This window comes from Littorina saxatilis, unplaced genomic scaffold (assembly GCF_037325665.1).
Source record: "Littorina saxatilis isolate snail1 unplaced genomic scaffold, US_GU_Lsax_2.0 scaffold_551, whole genome shotgun sequence".
In the NCBI taxonomy this organism is placed as follows: Eukaryota; Metazoa; Mollusca; class Gastropoda; order Littorinimorpha; family Littorinidae; genus Littorina; species Littorina saxatilis.
Genome location: NW_027128322.1, coordinates 62,575 through 83,886, shown reverse-complemented (window position 1 = coordinate 83,886; position 21,312 = coordinate 62,575). Strand labels below are relative to the sequence as shown.

General features: G+C 43.2%; 1 protein-coding gene and 1 long non-coding RNA gene across 3 annotated transcripts in view; one reads left to right on the top strand and one right to left on the bottom strand.

Moving 5' to 3' along the window:
* Window positions 1–1,390: 1,390 nt before the first annotated feature.
* Window positions 1,391–21,312, top strand: part of LOC138956683 (transcription initiation factor TFIID subunit 4-like) — a gene marked incomplete at its 5' end in the record, with an annotated part of 79,646 nt that continues 59,724 nt past the window's right edge. For both annotated transcript variants that reach the window (XM_070327981.1, XM_070327980.1), the window contains 2 exon segments: window positions 1,391–1,591; window positions 2,935–2,994. In XM_070327981.1, the coding sequence (XP_070184082.1) occupies window positions 1,391–1,591; window positions 2,935–2,994 (261 nt within the window).
* Window positions 15,922–18,535, bottom strand: LOC138956682 (uncharacterized). The gene is made up of 3 exons (XR_011452750.1): window positions 18,471–18,535; window positions 17,452–17,597; window positions 15,922–17,072 (listed from the first exon to the last, which is right to left on the bottom strand). It is a non-coding gene; the product is annotated as an uncharacterized lncRNA (long non-coding RNA).

Sequence of the window (21,312 nt, the reverse complement as noted above, 5' to 3'; positions counted from 1 at the left end):
CGAAGCACGTCAAGAAACTATACATACCCTCCCTAATCACACAATTCACCTCCCCCACCTTTTAAACGGAGACAGACAGTATTCTTTAGATTTGAACAGGAAAATTTTTTCCACCGTACACTCGTTCATTGAACGTTCAGGCCGCTTTGGGTAAGTCAGAATAAATGCTCTACAAGCCGGACAACAACTTAAACTTCTGCACATCTCCTACCCATCCCTCTTCTTTTATTCATCTTCTTTCCCTCCTTCCTTCCTTTACTGTCTTTCTTTATAATCATTATGCAACGTTCATTACGTTATTAATAGATTTGGTTTATTGAGACAAATTTTTCACCCGTTACCGCCTTATGTTGTAATGTCATGCAGGAACACCACTATAAGCTTCTAGCTTGTTGCTGTTTCTGTGAACTTTGTATACATGTCATGATTGTAACCTTTGTTAAAATAAACTTATGTTTAAACCAAATCAAGGTCAAGATTAATTTTTTTTTTAAATATGGTTAGTAAAGTCAAGGTCAAATCAAGGTCAAGGTTTAAAAAAAAAAGTCCAAGTCCTGTGACGCGTTATAGTGGGACGCTTCGGTACCCGGACGATTTGGTACCGGGACGCTTCGGTACCGGGACGCTTTGGTACCGGGACGCTTCGGTACTGGGACGCTTTGGTACCGGGACGCTTCGGTACCGGGACGCTTTGGTACCGGGACGCTTCGGGGTGTCCCCGGAAAAAGGACATCGAGCTCCATATGCTGCCTCCGCCCACAGGCCGTGATAGTACTTCAGTAAGGCCACCAAAAAAAAAATTGTCTGTTTCTGGTCACCCGACCGACCCTAAATTTCGGCGCCGACCCTAAACTTTTTTTTTCCAAACTCAAATTATTTTTTTTTTTTGGGTGGTGGTAAAGGACAGGGTGAGAAAATGAACAACAAAAACGTGTGAAAACGAAAGTCCGCTGACGATTTGTAAATGTGTTGAGTGTCTTGTCTCTTTGTATAGTGAATCCAGTCTCTTTGCGCGATTTTTAAAGTTAGTTTTATTGGTCTACATTTGGGGTAAAAAAAAAAAATAAAAATAAAAAAAATCCCTACCTACCTACCCTATTTTTTTTAGCCATGTTACCAGAAACAGACAATTTTTTTTTGTGCCTAATAGTAGTAGTCCAGTGGACGATACCTTCCGCCTGTGCTCCGCCAAGCATTGCGGCAATGTGTTATTTCATTTGTTAAATAAATGTCAATTTTGATCATAATATACCAGAAAAAAATCAATTTTGGCACCTTCATTTAAAAGTGATCTGAAGTGGATATTTAACATCCTCATTGTAACTCTCCCCCTGACATGAGCATGAAGCCAAAGGATTCACACCAACGTTTGATGATTGTATCCGTACAGAGTCGATCAAAAAATGAAGACCCAGAACAGTTGAAGCTGAAGTCTGGAACGCCGAAGAAGAATAAGAAGCTGAAGCAGAAAGCCAAAGAATTGCAGCAGGCGGAGGCGGAAGAAGTTCGGCAGCGAGAAGCCAACCTGACAGCCCTCAGAGCTATCGGGCCTCGCAAAAAACAGAAACTGGATGAGGAATTGGGTCTACCAGTAAGTATTCATTAGACTTACTTTGTGCCTGTTATGCCCTCTAGCATGTAGGGTAACAGAGTATTAATTTTCTTTTTTCTCATTTTTGACTCACATGCGAAGCAAAAGTGAGTCTATGTACTCACCCGAGTCGTCCGTCCGGACGTCCGTCCGTCCGTCCGTCCGGAAAACTTTAACGTTGCATATTTCTTGGACACTATTCAGTCTATCAGTACCAAATTTGGCAAGATGGTGTATGATGACAAGGCCCCAAAAAACATACATAGCATCTTGACCTTGCTTCAAGGTCAAGTTCGCAGGGGCCATAAATGTTGCCTAAAAAACAGCTATTTTTCACATTTTTCCCATTTTCTCTGAAGTTTTTGAGATTGAATACCTCACCTATATATGATATATTGGGCAAAGTAAGCCCCATCTTTTGATACCAGTTTGGTTTACCTTGCTTCAAGGTCAAGGTCACAGGAGCTCTTCAAAGTTGGATTGTATACATATTTTGAAGTGACCTTGACCCTGAACTATGGAAGATAACTGTTTCAAACTTAAAAATTATGTGGGGCACATGTTATGCTTTCATCATGAGACACATTTGGTCACATATGATCAAGGTCAAGGTCACTTTGACCCTTATGAAATGTGACCAAAATAAGGTAGTGAACCACTAAAAGTGACCATATCTCATGGTAGAAAGAGCCAATAAGCACCATTGTACTTCCTATGTCTTGAATTAACAGCTTTGTGTTGCATGACCTTGGATGACCTTGACCTTGGGTCAAGGTCACATGTATTTTGGTAGGAAAAATGTGTAAAGCATGTGAGTCGTATGGGCTTTGCCCTTCTTGTCTGATCTTTGTGGTGCATGTGGCTCTGCGGCTGGAATTCCCACAATGCGGAAAGTATTCCTGCAGGCAGAAACTAACTTAATGCTCGCTCCATAGAACTGGTTGCTCAGAACATTTTTCCCGCTTGCATTCGGTGTAATGTGTAGTTTTGAATAGTATTTGGGGATTAGTTTTACTTGATTGGTTGAACCTATTGATTGGTTGAATATTTATTTAAATTTTAAAGCACAGAGTTCTGGTGTTTTTGTTGTATTTTTTTTTTTTTTTTTACCAGTAAATGATGAGTTATCTGTCACATCAGGTCAGTTCAGAAGACTTGTATTGTGAAATCATCATATGTTCCACGGTTCTGATGTAAATTTAGGAGTGACGTGCCAGCGCTTTGTAAGGAAACTATTATTTACACGACAAAAACAGTGACACAGTTGGTAAATAGTTTTTTCCAAAGTTTCACTGAGAAAAATGCAGTATTTATGAGATATGCTTTGTGACTTTTACTTTCAGGGCAGTTCCGGTCCTAGTAGTTTACCCAATGGGCCTGGTACACCTTCCAACAGGCAGTCTGTAAGTATAGAAACCAACCACTGTGTGTGTGGGGGGGGGGGGGGGGGTCACTGTGTGTTGCTGTGTGTCCTTTTGTGTCTGCCTGCATTCATGCCTTCATATAAGTGTAAAAACAAATCTTTATCTGCCCTTGATAATGAGTATACTTATTACTAGTAGTTACCTCTGTTCAATGTGCCCTATAGAAAGTAGCCTGCATGTGAGTTGGGTGGATTTTCCCTCAGTACTCATTTTATCGCTTGAATGAATTAGACTTGTAATTTGCACTTCATCGACGTGGAAGTCATGGTTCCACTGCCCCAACATACAAGTATCAGGCGAGGGAATCTTCCGCCTTTTGATGAGCCCCAGGGTCATTTCTGAGATCAGTGTAAATCCGTTGAGAAAATTTGAGGGGGGGGGGGGGGGGGGGGGGTACTTTCATCCGCGTAAATGACAGGAAATTACAGTTACCTCTCTTGATGAACAAAAAAGAAAGATGTCACGTCACCAATGAAGCAAATGAACACACGACACTTAATTGACAGGTTCAAGTTAACAACCAAACTTATTTGAAATGGCTTTGCTCCATATGATTACTTTTAAAAGGGCCTACTGTGATGAAACCCCCAAAACATCTGATCCTGATCTTTTTGGCAAGAAATTACTCCATACTGAGAGAGACTGATTGTGTACCAGTTTGTTTGTTTGTTCGTTCATGGGCTGAAACTCCCACGGCTTTTACGTGTATGACCGTTTTTACCCCGCCATTTAGGCAGCCATACGCCGCTTTCGGAGGAAGCATGCTGGGTATTTCCGTGTTTCTATAACCCACCGAACTCTGACATGGATTACAGGATCTTTTTCGTGCGCACTTGGTCTTGTGCTTGCGTGTACACACGGGGGTGTTCGGACACCGAGGAGAGTCTGCACACAAAGTTGACTCTGAGAAATAAATCTCTCGCCGAACGTGGGGACGAACTCACGCTGACAGCGGCCAACTGGATACAAATCCAGCGCGCTACCGACCAGGGGTCGACACTAACTTGTTTGGCCTGGGGCCACACTGGCCCCAGAGATGGAAATTGCTGGGGCGGAAAACAAAAATCTGGGGCCCACTCTTATTCATGCTAAGTATATATATATATATATATCAGAATACCCACTTTTTCCAAGTGGTTCTCCGCCATAAGATCTGCACGGGTGGGAAATGCATTGTCTGTTTTTCTTCGTCGTACTGAAGCCAGGGAAAATCTTTCAACCATTTGACATTGAAATTACGACAGCGCTTCGCGCTTTTGGCTGCATCGGTCTCCTTTTTTCGTTTTCACCACCCTGTTCTTCATCTTCATTTCCATGTCTTTTTACACCAGGGATGTGTCGCCACATTCTGCGTTTGGCATTTGAAGGCGATACTTATCTCTCATGCTAAAGAGCGCAATCTGGGAGTTATTTCCCTTGCGGCATTGTCCTTCGACGATTTCTGAATGTTTGTTTTTTTCTTGACTGCGGCATTGATCGAAACGCAAATTTCAGTGACGACTTTGACTGGCAAATTTTAGTGATTGCCCCTGGCATTAGAATTTTCGGTTTGTCATTGTTGGAATTTATCCTGGGGCGGAGTGGGCCCCAAGCTTCGGCAATGTTTGGGGCGGAACACAAAACTCTGGGGCGTTCCGCCCCCCGCCCCCGCTAGTGTCGAACCCTGCCGACTGAGCTACATCCCCGCCCTGGTGTGTACCAGTGGGCTACATAGAGTGACTGGATGTAATGAACTTTCAGATACCGATGCCCTGGAACAGTTGCTATAGCAGATGTCTCTCTCTCTCACACTGTCACACTAGTGTGAATGTGTCAGTTTAGTTTGTTGCTGTGTCTGGTGGTCGTGTTGTGGATTACACATGTTGCAGAATGATATTGAGTATATAGCGGCAAAATATTGTCAAAGCTTTGCGATTTATTGACCGATGCAAGCAAAATTTAATCGGACACAGTCCGCATTCTACAAAGTATTATAGGACATCTGACCGAGACCTGACCATATGAATCGGACATTTGAGGCAGTTAATCGGACTATGAGTATGACCGATGTCCGACGCCTAACGACATCCCTAACCGGCACGGTTGGCCTAGTGGTAAGGCGTCCGCACCGTGATCGGGAGGTCGTGGGTTCGAACCCCGGCCGGGTCATACCTAAGACTTTAAAATTGGCAATCTAGTGGCTGCTCCGCCTGGCGTCTGGCATTATGGGGTTAGTGCTAGGACTGGTTGGTCCGGTGTCAAAATAATGTGACTGGGTGAGACATGAAGCCTGTGCTGCGACTTTTGTCTTGTGTGTAGCGCACGTTATATGTCAAAGCAGTACCGCCCTGATATGGCCCTTCGTGGTCGGCTGGGCGTTCAGCAAACAAACGACATCCCTGCACATGGGCATTATCTCTCTCTCTCTCTCTCTCTCTCTCTCTCTCTCTCTCTCTCTCTCTCTCTCTCTCTCTCTCTCTCTCTCTCTCTCACCCACCAACACATAAGCTTACACAGGAAGAAGATTCACTGTTTAATTTTGGAAAACACATGAATAAGACATATTACATCCGCTATGAAACAAAACTAGGGGGGGGGTTGATTTATGAGCTAGATAATATATACAGGGGTACCTGTGATGTGTGTCCCGCTTATAAGAGGAGTAAATAGAAGGATTCTAGCTGTTGTACCTCGGTCCCCGTTGTGTCCTTTGATCGCAGGTACTAGTACTTAAGCCCAAAATTGGGCAAGTCAAATCAAAGCTGCTAATAATACTAAGCAGAACTTTAGCAATATGTCTTGTCAAAATGACCGAATACGCATTATCTCGGATCATAACAGCTGTACAGAAACTGGTATTAAAGCCGGGGGGGGGGGGGGGGGGGGGTGTCACATTTGAGAGGTACACTTATGTACAATACTGTATGGGGTATTTGACACATATCCCTCTTAATAACTTTTTTTCCTTTTGAGTAGTGTTCACCATCGCCTAACAGGCTTGAGGTGACGTGCTCTGCGTGTTTTGGTTAATTATAGTGTCAATTAACCTTGATCGCTTTTTATGTTGTGATATTTGTCTTCGTCATGTTGAGACCTACAGAGTGGTACCAGTTTTGGCATCTTTGGATGCTGGGCTGGAGAGATATCTCCATGTTTCTGATCGGACTATCCCTTCTCTCTACACTGCTGTCAACTAAGGATTCGCTCACGGCTATCGTCAACACGGCTGATACTAAGCAAGAGTACAAGCGCACCGCTCCGGTGCACAGTGTTGTGACTACAGCTGTGCGACCTTGTGTCAAGTACAGCCGAGCAGAACTCCTGTGTTTACAGGGAAAGCCTGTGTATATGTCCCCGGGATTTTCACAACATCTGTCAGATTTACAACTTCTACGCACCCCACCCTGTCCTTTTCAGCGAAAAAAAGGTAAACGTCGCCCGTACCGCGGTGGTCGCCGCAAACAACGAGGTAAGACTATTCCAGTGGTTATCTCCCCTGTCGTGGACACACCAACACTGTCTGACCGCCCAACTCGCGGTGTGATCACAAGCAACCTCGTTCAAGTGCATACCTCTTCCATTGTTCCTTCATCGTACTCTCACAACCACCCTGGCATAAACGCTTTCCATGTAAATGCTCGTTCCTGCAGGCCGAAAACACACATCATTCGTGACCTAATTATTGACGATCACATTGATCTTGCAATTATCACGGAGTCTTGGCTGTGCGAGAAAGGTGATGAGGCTACTATCAAAGACATGACCCCTTCCACTCATACGACTCAGTCCTTTCCCAGAACGGACAGAAGAGGGGGCGGGATATGTATCATTCACGCCACTCACCTTACCAACAACCTGTTTTTCAAGCGACTACAGTTTCTCTCTTTCGAAGCTGTTGAAATGCACTACTCCCATCAACAGTCATCTTTGTTTTTTGTATGCATCTACCGTCCTCCCCCCAGCAAAAAGAACGGTTTGAAAGACACGGATTTCTTGAACGAACTCCCAGACCTTCTTGAAATGTACCACACAAAGAAACACTTGTTTGTTGGTGATTTTAATTGTCACTTCGACGCACAGGCAAACAGTTCAGTGAACCGAGTAAAGACATTTCTGAAGGGTCTTGTTCAGCTGATCAATGAACCCACACATACAGATGGTCACACTCTTGACTGGCTTGTTGTGCGTGAGGCCGACAATCCAACAAGCTCATTTTCTGTGAGAGACTGTCAGATATCCGACCACTCAGCTCTTTTCTTCAACATCAGCATTCAGAAGCCCAAGCCTGCAGTAAGAACGGTCACGTCACGAAACCTGAAGAAGATGAACGTGGACAAGTTCAGGGAAGACGTGAGGGTGTTTGCCGCCTCCACTGCTGCCGACACGCCAGACAGAGACCTCTTGATGGTCTTCAACACCTGTCTACGTCAGCTGATGGACAGCCACGCCCCCCTTGTCACCAGGCAAGTCACTGATCGTCCCTCAGCCCCATGGATGTCCGAAGATATAAAGGACCACAAACGGATCGTACGCAAGTGGGAGAGGTTATGGAGAACGTCAGGCCTGACAGTTCACCGTCAGATTTATCGTCAACAGCTTGACGACATCAAAGCTCTCCACACCAGTGCCAAGCAGGAATACTATACATCCCGCCTCGCTGAGTGCAAAGACACCAAGGCTCTGTTTTCTGTAACAGATGAGCTATTCGCGAAGAAGAAAGCCACTGCCCTCCCTAAATTGATTCCCCCATCAGAACTCCCCGAGACTTTCAGCAATTTCTTTGACCAGAAGATCTCTGACATTCGCAAAGGTCTCGACTCATCCAAAACACAAATGTCCTTCGCCGCATTTTCAGGGACCCCCCTTACACGGTTTAGCCCTGTTTCTGAGAAGTTTGTTTTTGAACTTATTTCAAAATGTGCTCCAAAATCCTGCACACTTGACCCCATTCCCACGTCACTCATGAAAACTTGCCTGGATTTCCTTGTTCCTGTTGTAACGAGAATCTTAAACCTTTCTCTTCAGTCTGGGTCTGTGCCTGCACAGTTTAAAGAGGCAGTCATAACACCACTTCTAAAAAAGCCAGGCCTTGATACGGAGTGCTTAAAGAACTATAGACCCATTTCAAACTTACCCTTTCTGACCAAGCTGTTAGAAAAGTGTGTGCTAGCGCAGCTCCAAGAACATCTGCTGAGTAATGATCTTTTGGACGTCCATCAGTCCGCATACAAGAAAAATCATAGCACAGAAACCGCTCTTCTTTACGTAACTGACAAGCTGCTGACCAGTGCTGACAACAAGGAAGTGTCTGTGCTCGCACTCTTGGACCTCTCGGCGGCATTTGACACCATCGACCACGACGTCCTCCTAAAGAGACTACAGTTCACGTTTGGAATTGCCGACAAAGCCTTCCAGTGGTTCGTGTCATATCTCTCTGAACGCTTTCAAAGAGTACAAATAGGTCAAAAAGAATCATCCCCTGTTCCCCTGAAGCACGGAGTACCTCAGGGCTCTGTTCTAGGCCCGGTTCTGTTTACACTATATACACAGGACCTATCTGACGTCATCTCGAGGCATGGCTGCGAACACCACAAGTATGCCGACGACACCCAAATAGAGGATTCTGCTCCCCCCAGTGATTTTCCAAAAGTGGTTAAAAACACTGAGCGCTGCATTGAGTCAGTTAAAGACTGGATGATAGACAATAAACTCAAGCTGAATGACTCAAAAACTGAGGTGATGCTGTCAGGCTCAAGGCATGCTTTAAATCAGATTGACTGTACTTCCCTGACAATAGGCGACACTCAGATTGTTTCCCAAACCGCTGTTAAGGACCTAGGCGTGTACCTGGACTCTGCTCTGACAATGCAAAAACACATTAGTTTTGTTTGTAAATGTGCCTTTTTTGAGTTGCGCAAGATTTCCTCTGTCAGATCATTCCTGACACTCCAAGCCACTGTTCAACTTGTCTCCTCTCTGATCCTGAGTCGACTTGACTACTGCAACTCATTGCTTGCCGGCCTCCCCACTGAAGAACTTGATCGCTTACAGAGAGTCCAGAACAGTGCTGCAAGGCTCATTCTGCAGAAGTCTAAGAAAGAACATGTCACTCCCCTACTTATCACCCTTCACTGGCTTCCTATGAAGTATAGAATCGAGTACAAGCTCGCTCTGTTAGGGTACCGCTGTTTTGAGAAATCACTTCCCCCCTATTTGTCCCATTCCCTCAGTATCTACGAGCCATCCCGTTCTCTCAGATCCTCCTCTGAAAAACTCCTTCGCATCCCCAAAACCAGGACCAAGACCTTTGGTGAAAGAACCTTTAGGTACCAGATTCCGACCGTCTGGAACTCGCTTCCAAGTTCTATCCGTGATTCCAGCAGCCTTTCCTCCTTCAAAACCCAACTCAAAACATACCTGTTTCGTAAAGCCTTTGCTTAGCCTGAGTAGACTCTCCACAACTCTATTCTGTTTTGGAACTCTCTACCCTGTATGTGCTTTATGGTCTCTTTGTCAATGGTATCTTTGTGTGTGCGCGTGCGTGCGTGTGTGTGTGTGTGTGTGTGTGTGTGTGTGTGTGTGTGTGTGTGTGTGTGTGTGTGCTTTTAACATTGTACGCTAAGTTTTGCTTAGTGCTTGGGTTCTTGGTGTTATGTCTCAGTTAAAAATGTATGCTTTGTATGCTTGTTGATTTGTGCTAGTTTATTCTATAATGAATTTGTAAAGCGCCTGGAGCCAATTGATGGGACTCGCGCTATAGAAAAGTTATTTATTATTATTATTATTATTAAAAGTGAGTTTCTCATATTCTTATGTCTTATAAAGGGGTTCCAGTGTACTAGTATCACAGAACTGGAGCTGTGTTGTAAAAGCTAACCAGAAACTGAATAGCAGATGTTGCTCCATGTCAACAGACCTGTTTACCCTCCCGGATTGTCCGGAATTATTACGGATTTGGGGTCCTAATTCCGGTATTACGGAAAGCTATCGGAAATTCCGGTCGCGAGAACCTTTTTCCGTGCGCGAAAATTCAGTCAAATTATGGTATTCACCAGGACTGTGATTTCCCTTTTCCCTCAAGGCCGACCGGAACAGGCTTGTCCGCGCATGTGCATACCAAGGTGTTTGTCGGTCAACGCGCGGTTTTTGGTCGACATGGGTCCGGCGAAGCGTAAGGCCGATCGCGCTGTGGACAAAACAAACCAACAAGTCGCGTAAGGCGAAAATACAATATTTAGTCAAGTAGCTGTCGAACTCACAGAATGAAACTGAACGCACTGCCATTTTTCAGCAAGACCGTATACTCGTAGCATCGTCAGTCCACCGCTCATGGCAAAGAAGAGCGGGGTAGTAGTTGCGCTAAGAAGGATATCACGCTTTTCTGTACCTCTCTTTGTTTTAATTTTCTGAGCGTGTTTTTAATCCAAACATATCATATCTATATGTTTTTGGAATCAGGAACCGACAAGGAATAAGATGAAAGTGTTTTTAAATTGATTTCGACAATTTAATTTTGATAATAATTTTTATATATTTAATTTTCAGAGCTTGTTTTTAATCCGAATATAACATATTTATATGTTTTTGGAATCAGCAAATGATGGAGAATAAGATAAACGTAAATTTGGATCGTTTTATAAATTTTTATTTTTTTTTACAATTTTCAGATTTTTAATGACCAAAGTCATTAATTAATTTTTAAGCCACCAAGCTGAAATGCAATACCGAAGTCCGGGCTTCGTCGAAGATTACTTGACCAAAATTTCAACCAATTTGGTTGAAAAATGAGGGCGTGACAGTGCCGCCTCAACTTTCACAAAAAGCCGGATATGACGTCATCAAAGACATTTATCAAAAAAATGAAAAAAACGTATGGGGATTTCATACCCAGGAACTCTCATGTCAAATTTCATAAAGATCGGTCCAGTAGTTTAGTCTGAATCGCTCTACACACACACACACACACACAGACACACAGACACACACACACGCACATACACCACGACCCTCGTTTCAATTCCCCCTCGATGTTAAAATATTTAGTCAAAACTTGACTAAATATAAAAAGGCCAAAGTTGTTCAGAGATATATACCAAACTATCAAGCCAGGTGGCCGTGTCTGGTGAAATGCAAGAAGAGTGAATCGCATGTTTTTTGCACTGTGTGTGGGTCGGACTTCTCGTGTTCGAGTGGTGGCGCACACGGCTGTAAGCGGCACAGAGCACAGGCAGAGGTATCGTCCATTGGACTACTACTATTACAGAAAGACTACAAGGTACGACACTCACCTTCGAGTCTTCTGTGTTCTTGGAGTCGCTTCCTGGGGAAAAATATTGTTCAAGACGGTTTGCCTCTTCCTACAGTCTGTGTAAGGTCAAATAAATACAGTTGAATGATTGTTTGAACTATTATGTGCCTTTAGTTTTCAGCTTTCGTCCGATGCAGGTTGTTTTTAACCATCATTTGGACGAATCTTCGTTTGCGAGCCGCTTATCCACCGGAAGACCAAATTTTCTATCCGCACCGAATATGCATACCAGCGCTCATTGGTCTAAAATATATGTAAATATTGTGCAGCAAAGGGAAGCTATCCACGGGAAAATAATCATCGAATATCCTGTTATTAACCAATGAGCGCTGGTATGCATATTCGGTGCGGATAGAAAATTTGGTCTTCCGGTGGATAAGCGGCTCGCAAACGAAGATTCGTCCAAATGATGGTTAAAAACAACCTGCATCGGACGAAAGCTGAAAACTAAAGGCACATAATAGTTCAAACAATCATTCAACTGTATTTATTTGACCTTACACAGACTGTAGGAAGAGGCAAACCGTCTTTGAACAATATTTTTCCCCAGGAAGCGACTCCAAGAACACGGAAGACCCGAAGGTGAGTGTCGCACCTTGTAGTCTTTCTGTGATGGTAGTAGTCCAGTGGACGATACCTCCGCCTGTGCACAGAGTCGAGAGTACTCGACACAAGCAAAATGCATCGTTGAAGGAGAAAATACCATCAGTGAGCAGCTACACCAAAGAAAAGGACGCCGAGAAGAGCGAAGAAAGGAAAATAACAAGAGCAGAAGCCTACTTGAGTGATTTTCTCATCGAGCACAACCTGCCTTTTTCATCCGCTGATACGCTAACTCGCATGGTTACAGTATGTCTCCATTCTGTGATAGCTATGTTTCTTTCTGGTTGTGATTTCCCTGAATGTGATGGAAGTACAGTTTTAGTTTGTTATTGATAAAGTAGGTACGAACTTAACTACACTACAGTTGAGCCTGTGCTTTTTTGAAAATAATAATTACTTTGACAATGTCATTGTTTTGGGGAGGATATTATTATGATTGGTTTTAATGCAGGATGTTTGATGTGACTGAATTTAAGATGTTTTATTGACATGCATCTTGACTGTAAATACTTTGGGCCAAAAAAAAAAAGTATGGTTCTGGTAACATGCTACAAAAAATAGGGTAGGTAGGTAGGGATTTTTTTGTTTTTTTGTTTTTTTTGTTTGTTTTGTGTCAGGGTAGAAAATAACTATACAGTGACGCAAAGAGACTGGACTTACTATACAAAGAGAAAGACAACACATTTCAAAACAAATGAGACAAAAGGAATGCGGGGTTATCCCCCTTGTGTCGTCTGCCGTCTGTTACTTTCGTTTTGACGCTTTTTTTCCTTTTTTTTTAACAAATGCAATAAAAAAAAGTCTAGGGTCGGCGGGAAAAAAACTAGGTAGGGTCGGGTGACCAGAAACATACAACTTTTTTTTTTGGCCTTGTGGGTTTTTTTTAAGATAAAGTAAACTTGTCTTTTTTAACTTGCATATCAGGTGTCATGTGTGTGTTTGTGAGCTTCTGTGTGTGTACTACAATACTGTTAAACATGGTGATATTTAATTTTGTACTTGTATTGCATGGTAGCACACGTTCAAACATATCGTTTTCGAGCTGGTTTATGATTGATAAAAAAGATTACTCAAAGATGCCCCAAATTACTCAAAAGCACCAGTTGCATTCCTGATTTCCATTTTAGGGGGTAAACAGGTCTGTGTCAAACATGCTGTTTTGGAGAGGGGGGGTGGGGGGGTGGCTGCCACATTCATATATTCATGAAACAGCACTGCTGAAAACAGGCACAGGGGTGTTGCCACAAATGCATACCAATAGGACAAATGTCCTGAGCTCTTCTTCGGTATCAATAGGACATTTGACTGCTTTCAGAAATTTTAATAGGACCTAATAATTGTGTGCAAAACACAAAATCATGTGCACACAGACATATCGGTATATGCACCTGCATTGTGTGCGTACATTGTTTTATTACCTTTTTTCAAACAGGACACACCCCAAAAAACAACAACTAAAAAGCAACCAACAATTTCAGCATAATAATATACAGACCTGGGAACCCCTTTTTGACTCACATGCGAAGCAAAAGTGAGTCTATGTACTCACCCGAGTCGTCCGTCCGTCCGTCCGGCCGGCCGGCTGGCCGGCCGTCCGGAAAACTTTAACGTTGGATATTTCTTGGACACTATTCAGTCTATCAGTACCAAATTTGTCAAGATGGTGTATGATGACAAGGCCCCAAAAAACATACATAGCATCTTGACCTTGCTTCAAGGTCAAGGTCGCAGGGGCCATAGATGTTGTCTAATAAACAGCTATTTTTCACATTTTTCCCATTTTCTCTGAAGTTTTTGAGATTTAATACCTCACCTATATATGATATATAGGGCAAAGTAAGCCCCATCTTTTGATACCAGTTTGGTTTACCTTGCTTCAAGGTCAAGGTCACAGGAGCTCTTCAAAGTTGGATTGTATACATATTTTGAAGTGACCTTGACCCTGAACTATGGAAGATAACTGTTTCAAACTTAAAAATTATGTGGGGCACATGTTATGCTTTCATCATGAGACACATTTGGTCACATATGATCAAGGTCAAGGTCACTTTGACATTTATGAGATGTGACCAAAATAAGGTAGTGAACCACTAAAAGTGACCATATCTCATGGTAGAAAGGGCCAATGAGCACCATTGTACTTCCTATGTCTTGAATTACCAGCTTTGTGTTGCATGACCTTGGATGACCTTGACCTTGGGTCAAGGTCACATGTATTTTGGTAGGAAAAATGTGTAAAGCAGTTCTTAGTGTATGATGTCATTGCTAGGTTTAGTTATTTGACCTTGACCCTGTCAGGGTCATGTAAAGGTCAAGGTCAAGCATGTGAGTCATGGGCTTTGCCCTTCTTGTTTGCACTTGGAGTATTCTCAAACAAACTTGCTGTATTTTCAGAAAAATGAGCGTACGTACTCCACACAGCATTTGAACATCCATGATTCAAACATGCTTCACTGACACGCGTCCGTCGCACCGTTCATTAAGTTAACCAAAACATTTAAAACACATGCTTCTTTCAATGTTTACTAACAAAAACTGTAATCATGTGTCAAAATACTGGATCGGCTTCGGGATGCGCTTGTGAAGAAAAGTAGTCTGGGAATTTTTCTCGTCGTATTTTTTTTCCACAGACCGTACTGATCGTATTCTAGACAATCATGCGTACAAAATACGGCAAAATCGTATGGGTTCCCAGGTCTGAATATACATATTATAATACAAATATGTACACGTGTTTGTATTATGCAGCATCACACATCATGTGAGCAACTACATTTCCCTGGGTGTTCCGATCAGTGGACATGATCCCATTGCCAGGGCACAGCGCCGACTGTGGTGAAATAGTCACGTAGGGTGTCTCTGACGGCCCTAGCATCCTCAGCATGCCTGTTGCCAGCTTCTGTAACACAAGATGCTATCTCTGGCTGCAAATTCATTGTCCCAGCAAGTTCGGCAAACTGGTTCACTAAAATCCCATCACTAAAATGTGCTCATCTCCATGAAAAGGGCCCAAGGCCTACTCATTAAAGACCAACCAGAGTGCAAACTTTTTATTGTGCCACTGGAAAGGGCTTTATAACAGGACCGCAAAAATATAATTATATCAAGTTCCATCTCCTCCGATCGCGCGTAATTGGCTATTGAAAGTGCTCATTCTCACCTGTAATTAACTATAAGGGAAACAATCTTAAAATTTTGCCATCGCTTAACTCCCCTGGCTAGTGACGTCAAACGTGGAACACACTGAGCGAGTAAACATGGCGTCAAGCGAAGCAGAGAGAGACGTTGCATTGCAACTCTCGTGTGAAAGCAGCGATTTCGACTCGGATTTAGAGATGAACGTGTTCCAAACACAATCACAATCTTGTGGAGCCCCTCAACCATACCAGTTTGAGCCTCAGATTTCGAGTAGCGACGATGATGGCAGTGAAGGAGAAAGACAGGCACATGACCAAGTGCCAAGTGGACCCAAGTCGTCTGAACTCGATGCATTGGTAAATTTCACACTGTGCGATTACTTACCATTTTGTGACACTGTTTGCTTACATTATCAGAGATTTTGAAGATCTGAACACAACAAAGCTAGGCATAGAATACCAACTATTGAAAGTTAACAATCACTGTCAACAATCAACTCAGTGTTCATTTCATGTGTTTATTTTTCATCAGTGCAGAACTTTCAATATATCATCTCCTCTGTGAATAGCAACAGCATCTTTTTTTTTAGTTTGTGGAATTGTAGTACTTGAGTTTGTTTCTTTTTTTCCATAGGATTGTCATGTTTGTGTGTCTTTGTATCACCAGGATTGAATGTGTTTTTTAAAAAAAAATTTTTTAAGGAAAGTTGCATGTGAATATTGAAGAACTGACCAAACACATCAGTGTTAAATTGAGCAACATGATTGGAATCAAATTTTTGCACACAGATGGGGAAAAGAATCAAACACAAGTGAAGTTGATTTGATTAAAAGAATATTTTATTGATCAAAAACCAAAACGCAGACTGACAGAGTAAGTAGATTTGTGCAAACAATTTTATTTTCCTCTCCTCTCCTCTTCTTATGCACTAGGTGTCATTGTGACAACTGTGAGCTCATGGACACAATCAAAGAATGTCGCTGTTGCACAGAAATGGAGCAAATGGAAGCCTTGATGAGAAAAGGTGTGAACTGCATAACTCATCACCCAGGATTCCAGTCAGTGTGTCTGGATATCTACTACTTCGTACTTGCTACAGATGGTGCCAGCAACAGTATGGAAGAGATATAGCTGATGAAAACAGGTATATATATAATATATCAAGGAGCAAAATTACAAATCATGGTTCAATGTAATAGATTCATTTACATATGTCGCGCTACTTTTCCTATACTGTCACCTGGTTGTCACGACATATATATGTCGCGTTACTGGCTCAGTCTGTTTGGTCGGTTCCGATTACCTCCCATGAATGCGAAAACCTATATGATCGTTTTTCTTTATTTTTCTCCCTGTTAATTCACCAGTGGCTATGTAACCTGTGTTGCAGAATTGCACCAGTGTAAGGGTTTTAAAATAACATTTACACCCAAACCAAATATCTTGCTGCAATGTAAATTTTATCATCGACACCATGTGATACAGTATACATGGGAAAGATGTCTGCTGCCTGATATTCATGCATTTTTAGTTTACTTGGAAAGTACTATGTACATGGACATTACATAGCATGCCTAATTTTGTCTGTGTGCAGTCGCTACCGCTACACTGCATACCGTATGCTGGCAAAGTTTGCATGGGGATGGCTGGGCAAGGATGTACGAGTAACTCTCCCTGCTTCTGCTGTCAGGAAGATCCGGGAAACCTTTCCTAACGCTACAGGCAATTACACAGGATATTTGGAACCCGAAAACTAGTTCTTTTAACAGTTTACTATTGTGCCAGTAGATATTTTGAAGCAGTTGTGAAGGTTAAACATTCACATCTACAGGTCCTGACTACATGTGGTCGTATTAGCACCCCTTGTAGCTGTACCGAGACTTTAGTGCTCTGACTGCCTGTTCTTTGTTAGGCTTGGCATATTGTTCACAAAGGGGCGGAGGCAACTGCTTGATGGACCGTTTCATGTCTTGGATGCTGTGTGTAGAGGCCAAGTCCACCACTCGTTCCATCAGTCTCCCCACATAAGCTGCAAACAAATGTGAACTTTATTAAGTGACCCTCCACCAACTTTGAAATAGGCATAATCTTCTGTGGCTGTTAGTGTTACCTTCCCCTGCACTGTTGTATGGATTGCTCCTGTATGAATGTGTATAAAAATGGTTTCTCTTTATTTTCTTTGAGCAGCCAAAGAAAAAAAAATGTTGCAATACATTTGTGACATTGATTGCTATTTGTCTTCTTCCTTACTCTCTGATCTCCATTAACTTAAATGTTTGGAAGTTATTCTTCTACCTCTTTCATGCTTATCCAATGGGCCATTATTTTGTATGTACTTGCAAACCGAACAACACAAAAAATACTTTTGTACCAAAAGTCTGAGCTTGTGAGAGTAAAAGAACATTTACCAAAGGTGCAATCCACTTTCACTTCCTGGATGGAATAGTCCTTCTTTGATTTCCTGTAGACCAAACTGTAGCGTTCCTTTCCGGTCTGGTCAGAAGCCTGCAGTCTGTTGTTGTTTTCGTTAAAATGCAGAGCAGCTATGATTGTCCTGAAACAGTGTTTCATTTGACAAGGTACAGTATTTTGTAATTGCAAGTTCCATATCTCTATTGCCTACCTGCTTTGACACAATTGTGGTAATTATTGACATAGCACAACATACTGCAAAGAAATTCCTCTTAGTATCTCCAACTGAAATGTGATAGGATGAGTGCACAATACCAACTTTTGCATAGTGCTAGCAGGTATAGTGCTCATTTTAAGGCTTACTATCATTAAGCAAAAACTATCAGTCTGCTATTAAAGACATATCATCTGTACATTAAAAAACTGCAGATTATGACAGTTGATACTTGATATCCAGAAATAGTCTAAAGTCTAAAACTTTCCTGACTACTCTTGTGACGTCTTGTCTGAAAATTGGATTGGATTGGATTGGATTGGATAAGATTTACAGTCCAGTGAGGTTACCCTCATGGAAATTCGGGCTGCTTTCTCCCCGGGGAAAGCGAGCTGCCATACATACGGCGCTACCCATATTTTTTTTTCCTGCATGCGTGTATTCATGTTTCCTGAGACTTAATGCCGTGTGAGATGGATTTTTTTTACTTTATTCCAAGTCCCACGGGTATTTGATGGACATTTTTATCTATGCCTATACAATTTTGCCAGGAAAGACCCTTTTGTCAATCGTGGGATCTTTAACGTGCACACCCCAATGTAGTGTACACGAAGGGACCTCGGTTTTTCGTCTCATCCGAAAGACTAGCACTTGAACCCACCACCTAGGTTAGGAAAGGGGGGAGAAAATTGCGGCCTGACCCAGGCCTGAACACGCAACCTCTCGCTTCCGAGACCCACCACCCATACATATAAACAGGACCACCACCACCACTTTTTTTTTTTTTAATAATTTACTTACTTTTCTGTGCAGCCTTTGGGGTGACTTGAATTTTCTTGTTTCTTTTTAAATTTATCCTGCGGTGTGTCTGAAGTAAAATATTGTCACCAATGTATGCAAAAAATCTGCTAGAAAATGATGATAATACAATAACAGTTGCTCAATGGATAAGTTAGTAGAGTATTTCACTGACAGATCTAGATATATTTACTCATTCACATCAATTCGGAACACTTCAACAGCATGTGACACAAAGTGACAATACATGAATACAATTACAGGGTCTGCAAGTGCAACACATGTATCCAATGACTTATCAATAAACACTGCTAGAATTACAAACTCTGAATCAGATACAAATGTGTGCCAAAGTGGATCAGCCTCACATTTAGTAGTTACAGTGTCAGCTATAATATGCTTGATAAGAAGTGTGAATGACTAAGTACTGCAATGAATGACTCTCTCTCTCTCTCTCTCCCTCTCTTTCTTTCTCTCTCTCTCTCTTTCTCTCTCTCTCTCTCTCTCTCTCTCTCTCTCTCTCTCTCTCTCTCTCTCTCTCTCTCTCTCTCTCTCTCTCACACAAACACACTAACCTGATATGCTGGCACATTCCCATATCATTATATGGCACCAAATGGAACTATTTTCAGGGGTGGGACTTTTCCGCGTCCCATTTCATCACAGTATCTATAACTTGTTGACTGAATGATAGGGAGAGAAGTGAAGAAGGAACAGAACACTGGAGGCTTGAGAGTTAAATTGTGCTGACCATGTCGTAAGAGGCGACTAACGGATTCTGTTTCTCCTTTTACCCTTGTTAAGTGTTTCTTGTATAGAATACAGTCAATGTTTGTAAAGATTTTAGTCAAGCAGTATGTAAGAAATGTTAAGTCCTTTGTACTGGAAACTTGCATTCTCCCAGTAAGGTCATATATTGTACTACGTTGCAAGCCCCTGGAGCAATTTTTTGATTAGTGCTTTTGTGAACAAGAAACAATTAACAAGTGGCTCTATCCCATCCCCCCCCTTTCCCCGTCGCGATATAACCTTGAACGGTTGAAAACGACGTTAAACACCAAATAAAGAAAGAAAGAATTGTGCTGACTGAAAACTCCTAATAACTAATAGTCATGTTGTGCTTCAATACATTGAATCATTCAATTGCCAGTATTGGATTATGGATCCGTTTTTTATCCGTTTGTATGGCCATGTTGGGTTTGATGCGTGCATGCCTGGTTTTCTCCTGTAGATGGGTGTCGGCACAGGAGGTCTGCCCGCTGTCCTCAGCCAACATGCTCCGTCTTCATGGCAGCTCAAATTTTTTATCGAGGTTCTCTCCTCTAGATCCGCCGTGTTTCGCCCAGGGGCTTGCGCTGCCTAGTTGATAGGGTCACCTCGTAGAGGATGTGGTCATAGACCACGCACGGTCGGTCTTGGGATAGGGAAACGTTATGCTAGTCCGGAGGGATTACGCCACAATGGCCACCTCGAGAAGACCCAGGGTCCTATACTAGGGAGGTCCAAGGGGGAGCACCGGGAGGGCTACCCCTCTACCCGCACCTCCAACACAATCCCTTCCCCTGGTAGCTTCATCCCCAAGGAGGAAACAGAGCTACCTGCAACACCCCGGATTATGGATAATGAGAAGAATGTCTTTTTTTTTACCTTATCCAAACAAGTTGAATTTTAGTCTCAGAATCCACCACAAGGCTGATTCCTTAGCGCGGTGTGGTGGTTTGAGTGCCTCGAGCTATGCCAGTGGGAGTGTAAACTCCTGGTAGGGCCACCCAAGCTGGACAGGTCAAAGGGTAGAGGTCAGACTAATTCAGCCACCTCTCCCCGAGGCTAATGGGGTATGAGAAGGATCACTCAGACAAAAAACCAAGGACGGGGGACGTTCTGCAGCCATGGACGGCAAGTCTCCTACGACAAGGAAAAGTCGGAGAAGAAACCACTGCTGAAGACGGATGCGCTGGGCCAAAGTGCGCGTAACGACAGTGCAACGCATTTCACTCCCATGATGGACAACGACGATTCAACACGTGATGGTGCTCTGCCTGTGGAGTCCCCCCGGGCTGGTTGAGTGCCGGGCCCTATGCCTCAAAGGGGCCCAACCCAAGCCACCGGAGGTCACCCCGTCCCGCCGCGAGGAGCCAGGCTACAGAGGCGGAGGGTAAATGCTACTAGCCAAAGAAGAACAACAAGCGCGCAGGAGACTCCTCGACCGCTGAACATTCTTCAATGGAATGCGGAAGGAGTGTACAACAAAAAGCTTCCTCTCACTGAAAGACTGTATGCCGACAATATTGATGTAGCCCGTATCCAAGAAACGCACCTGAATCCGAATCACCGGTTCACCATCAGAGGATACCAAACCTGCAGACAGGACAGAGAAGGAAGACACAAAGGAGGAGTGCTGATGCTCATCAAGAACAAGAAATCAAAGTGGACACAAATCAGCGAGCTGAAGTCCAAGGAGTCAAAATCACAGTGGACAGCTCTGTCATTACCATCTACAGCCTGTACTGCCCCCCAGACAAAGAACTTTCCTTGCAGTATCTGGAAAATCTACCATCCGAGAACTGTTTGGTTGTTGGCGATTTCAACAGCCACTCAACTTGTTGGGGCTACGAGGAGACGGACAGAAGAGGAGAGGAAGTGGAGGACTGGCAGATCGACGCTCAAATGATACTGCTGAACGATCCAGAAGACCCACCCACCTTCTTCTCACGCAGGTGGCTGTCGACTTCCACCCAGACCTTGCCTTCGCAACTGATGACCTCTCCAAGAAAACCACAAGAGGGATACTGAGCCAGTTAGGAGGCAGCGACCACCGGCCAGTGAAGCTGGCCATCAACTTGCA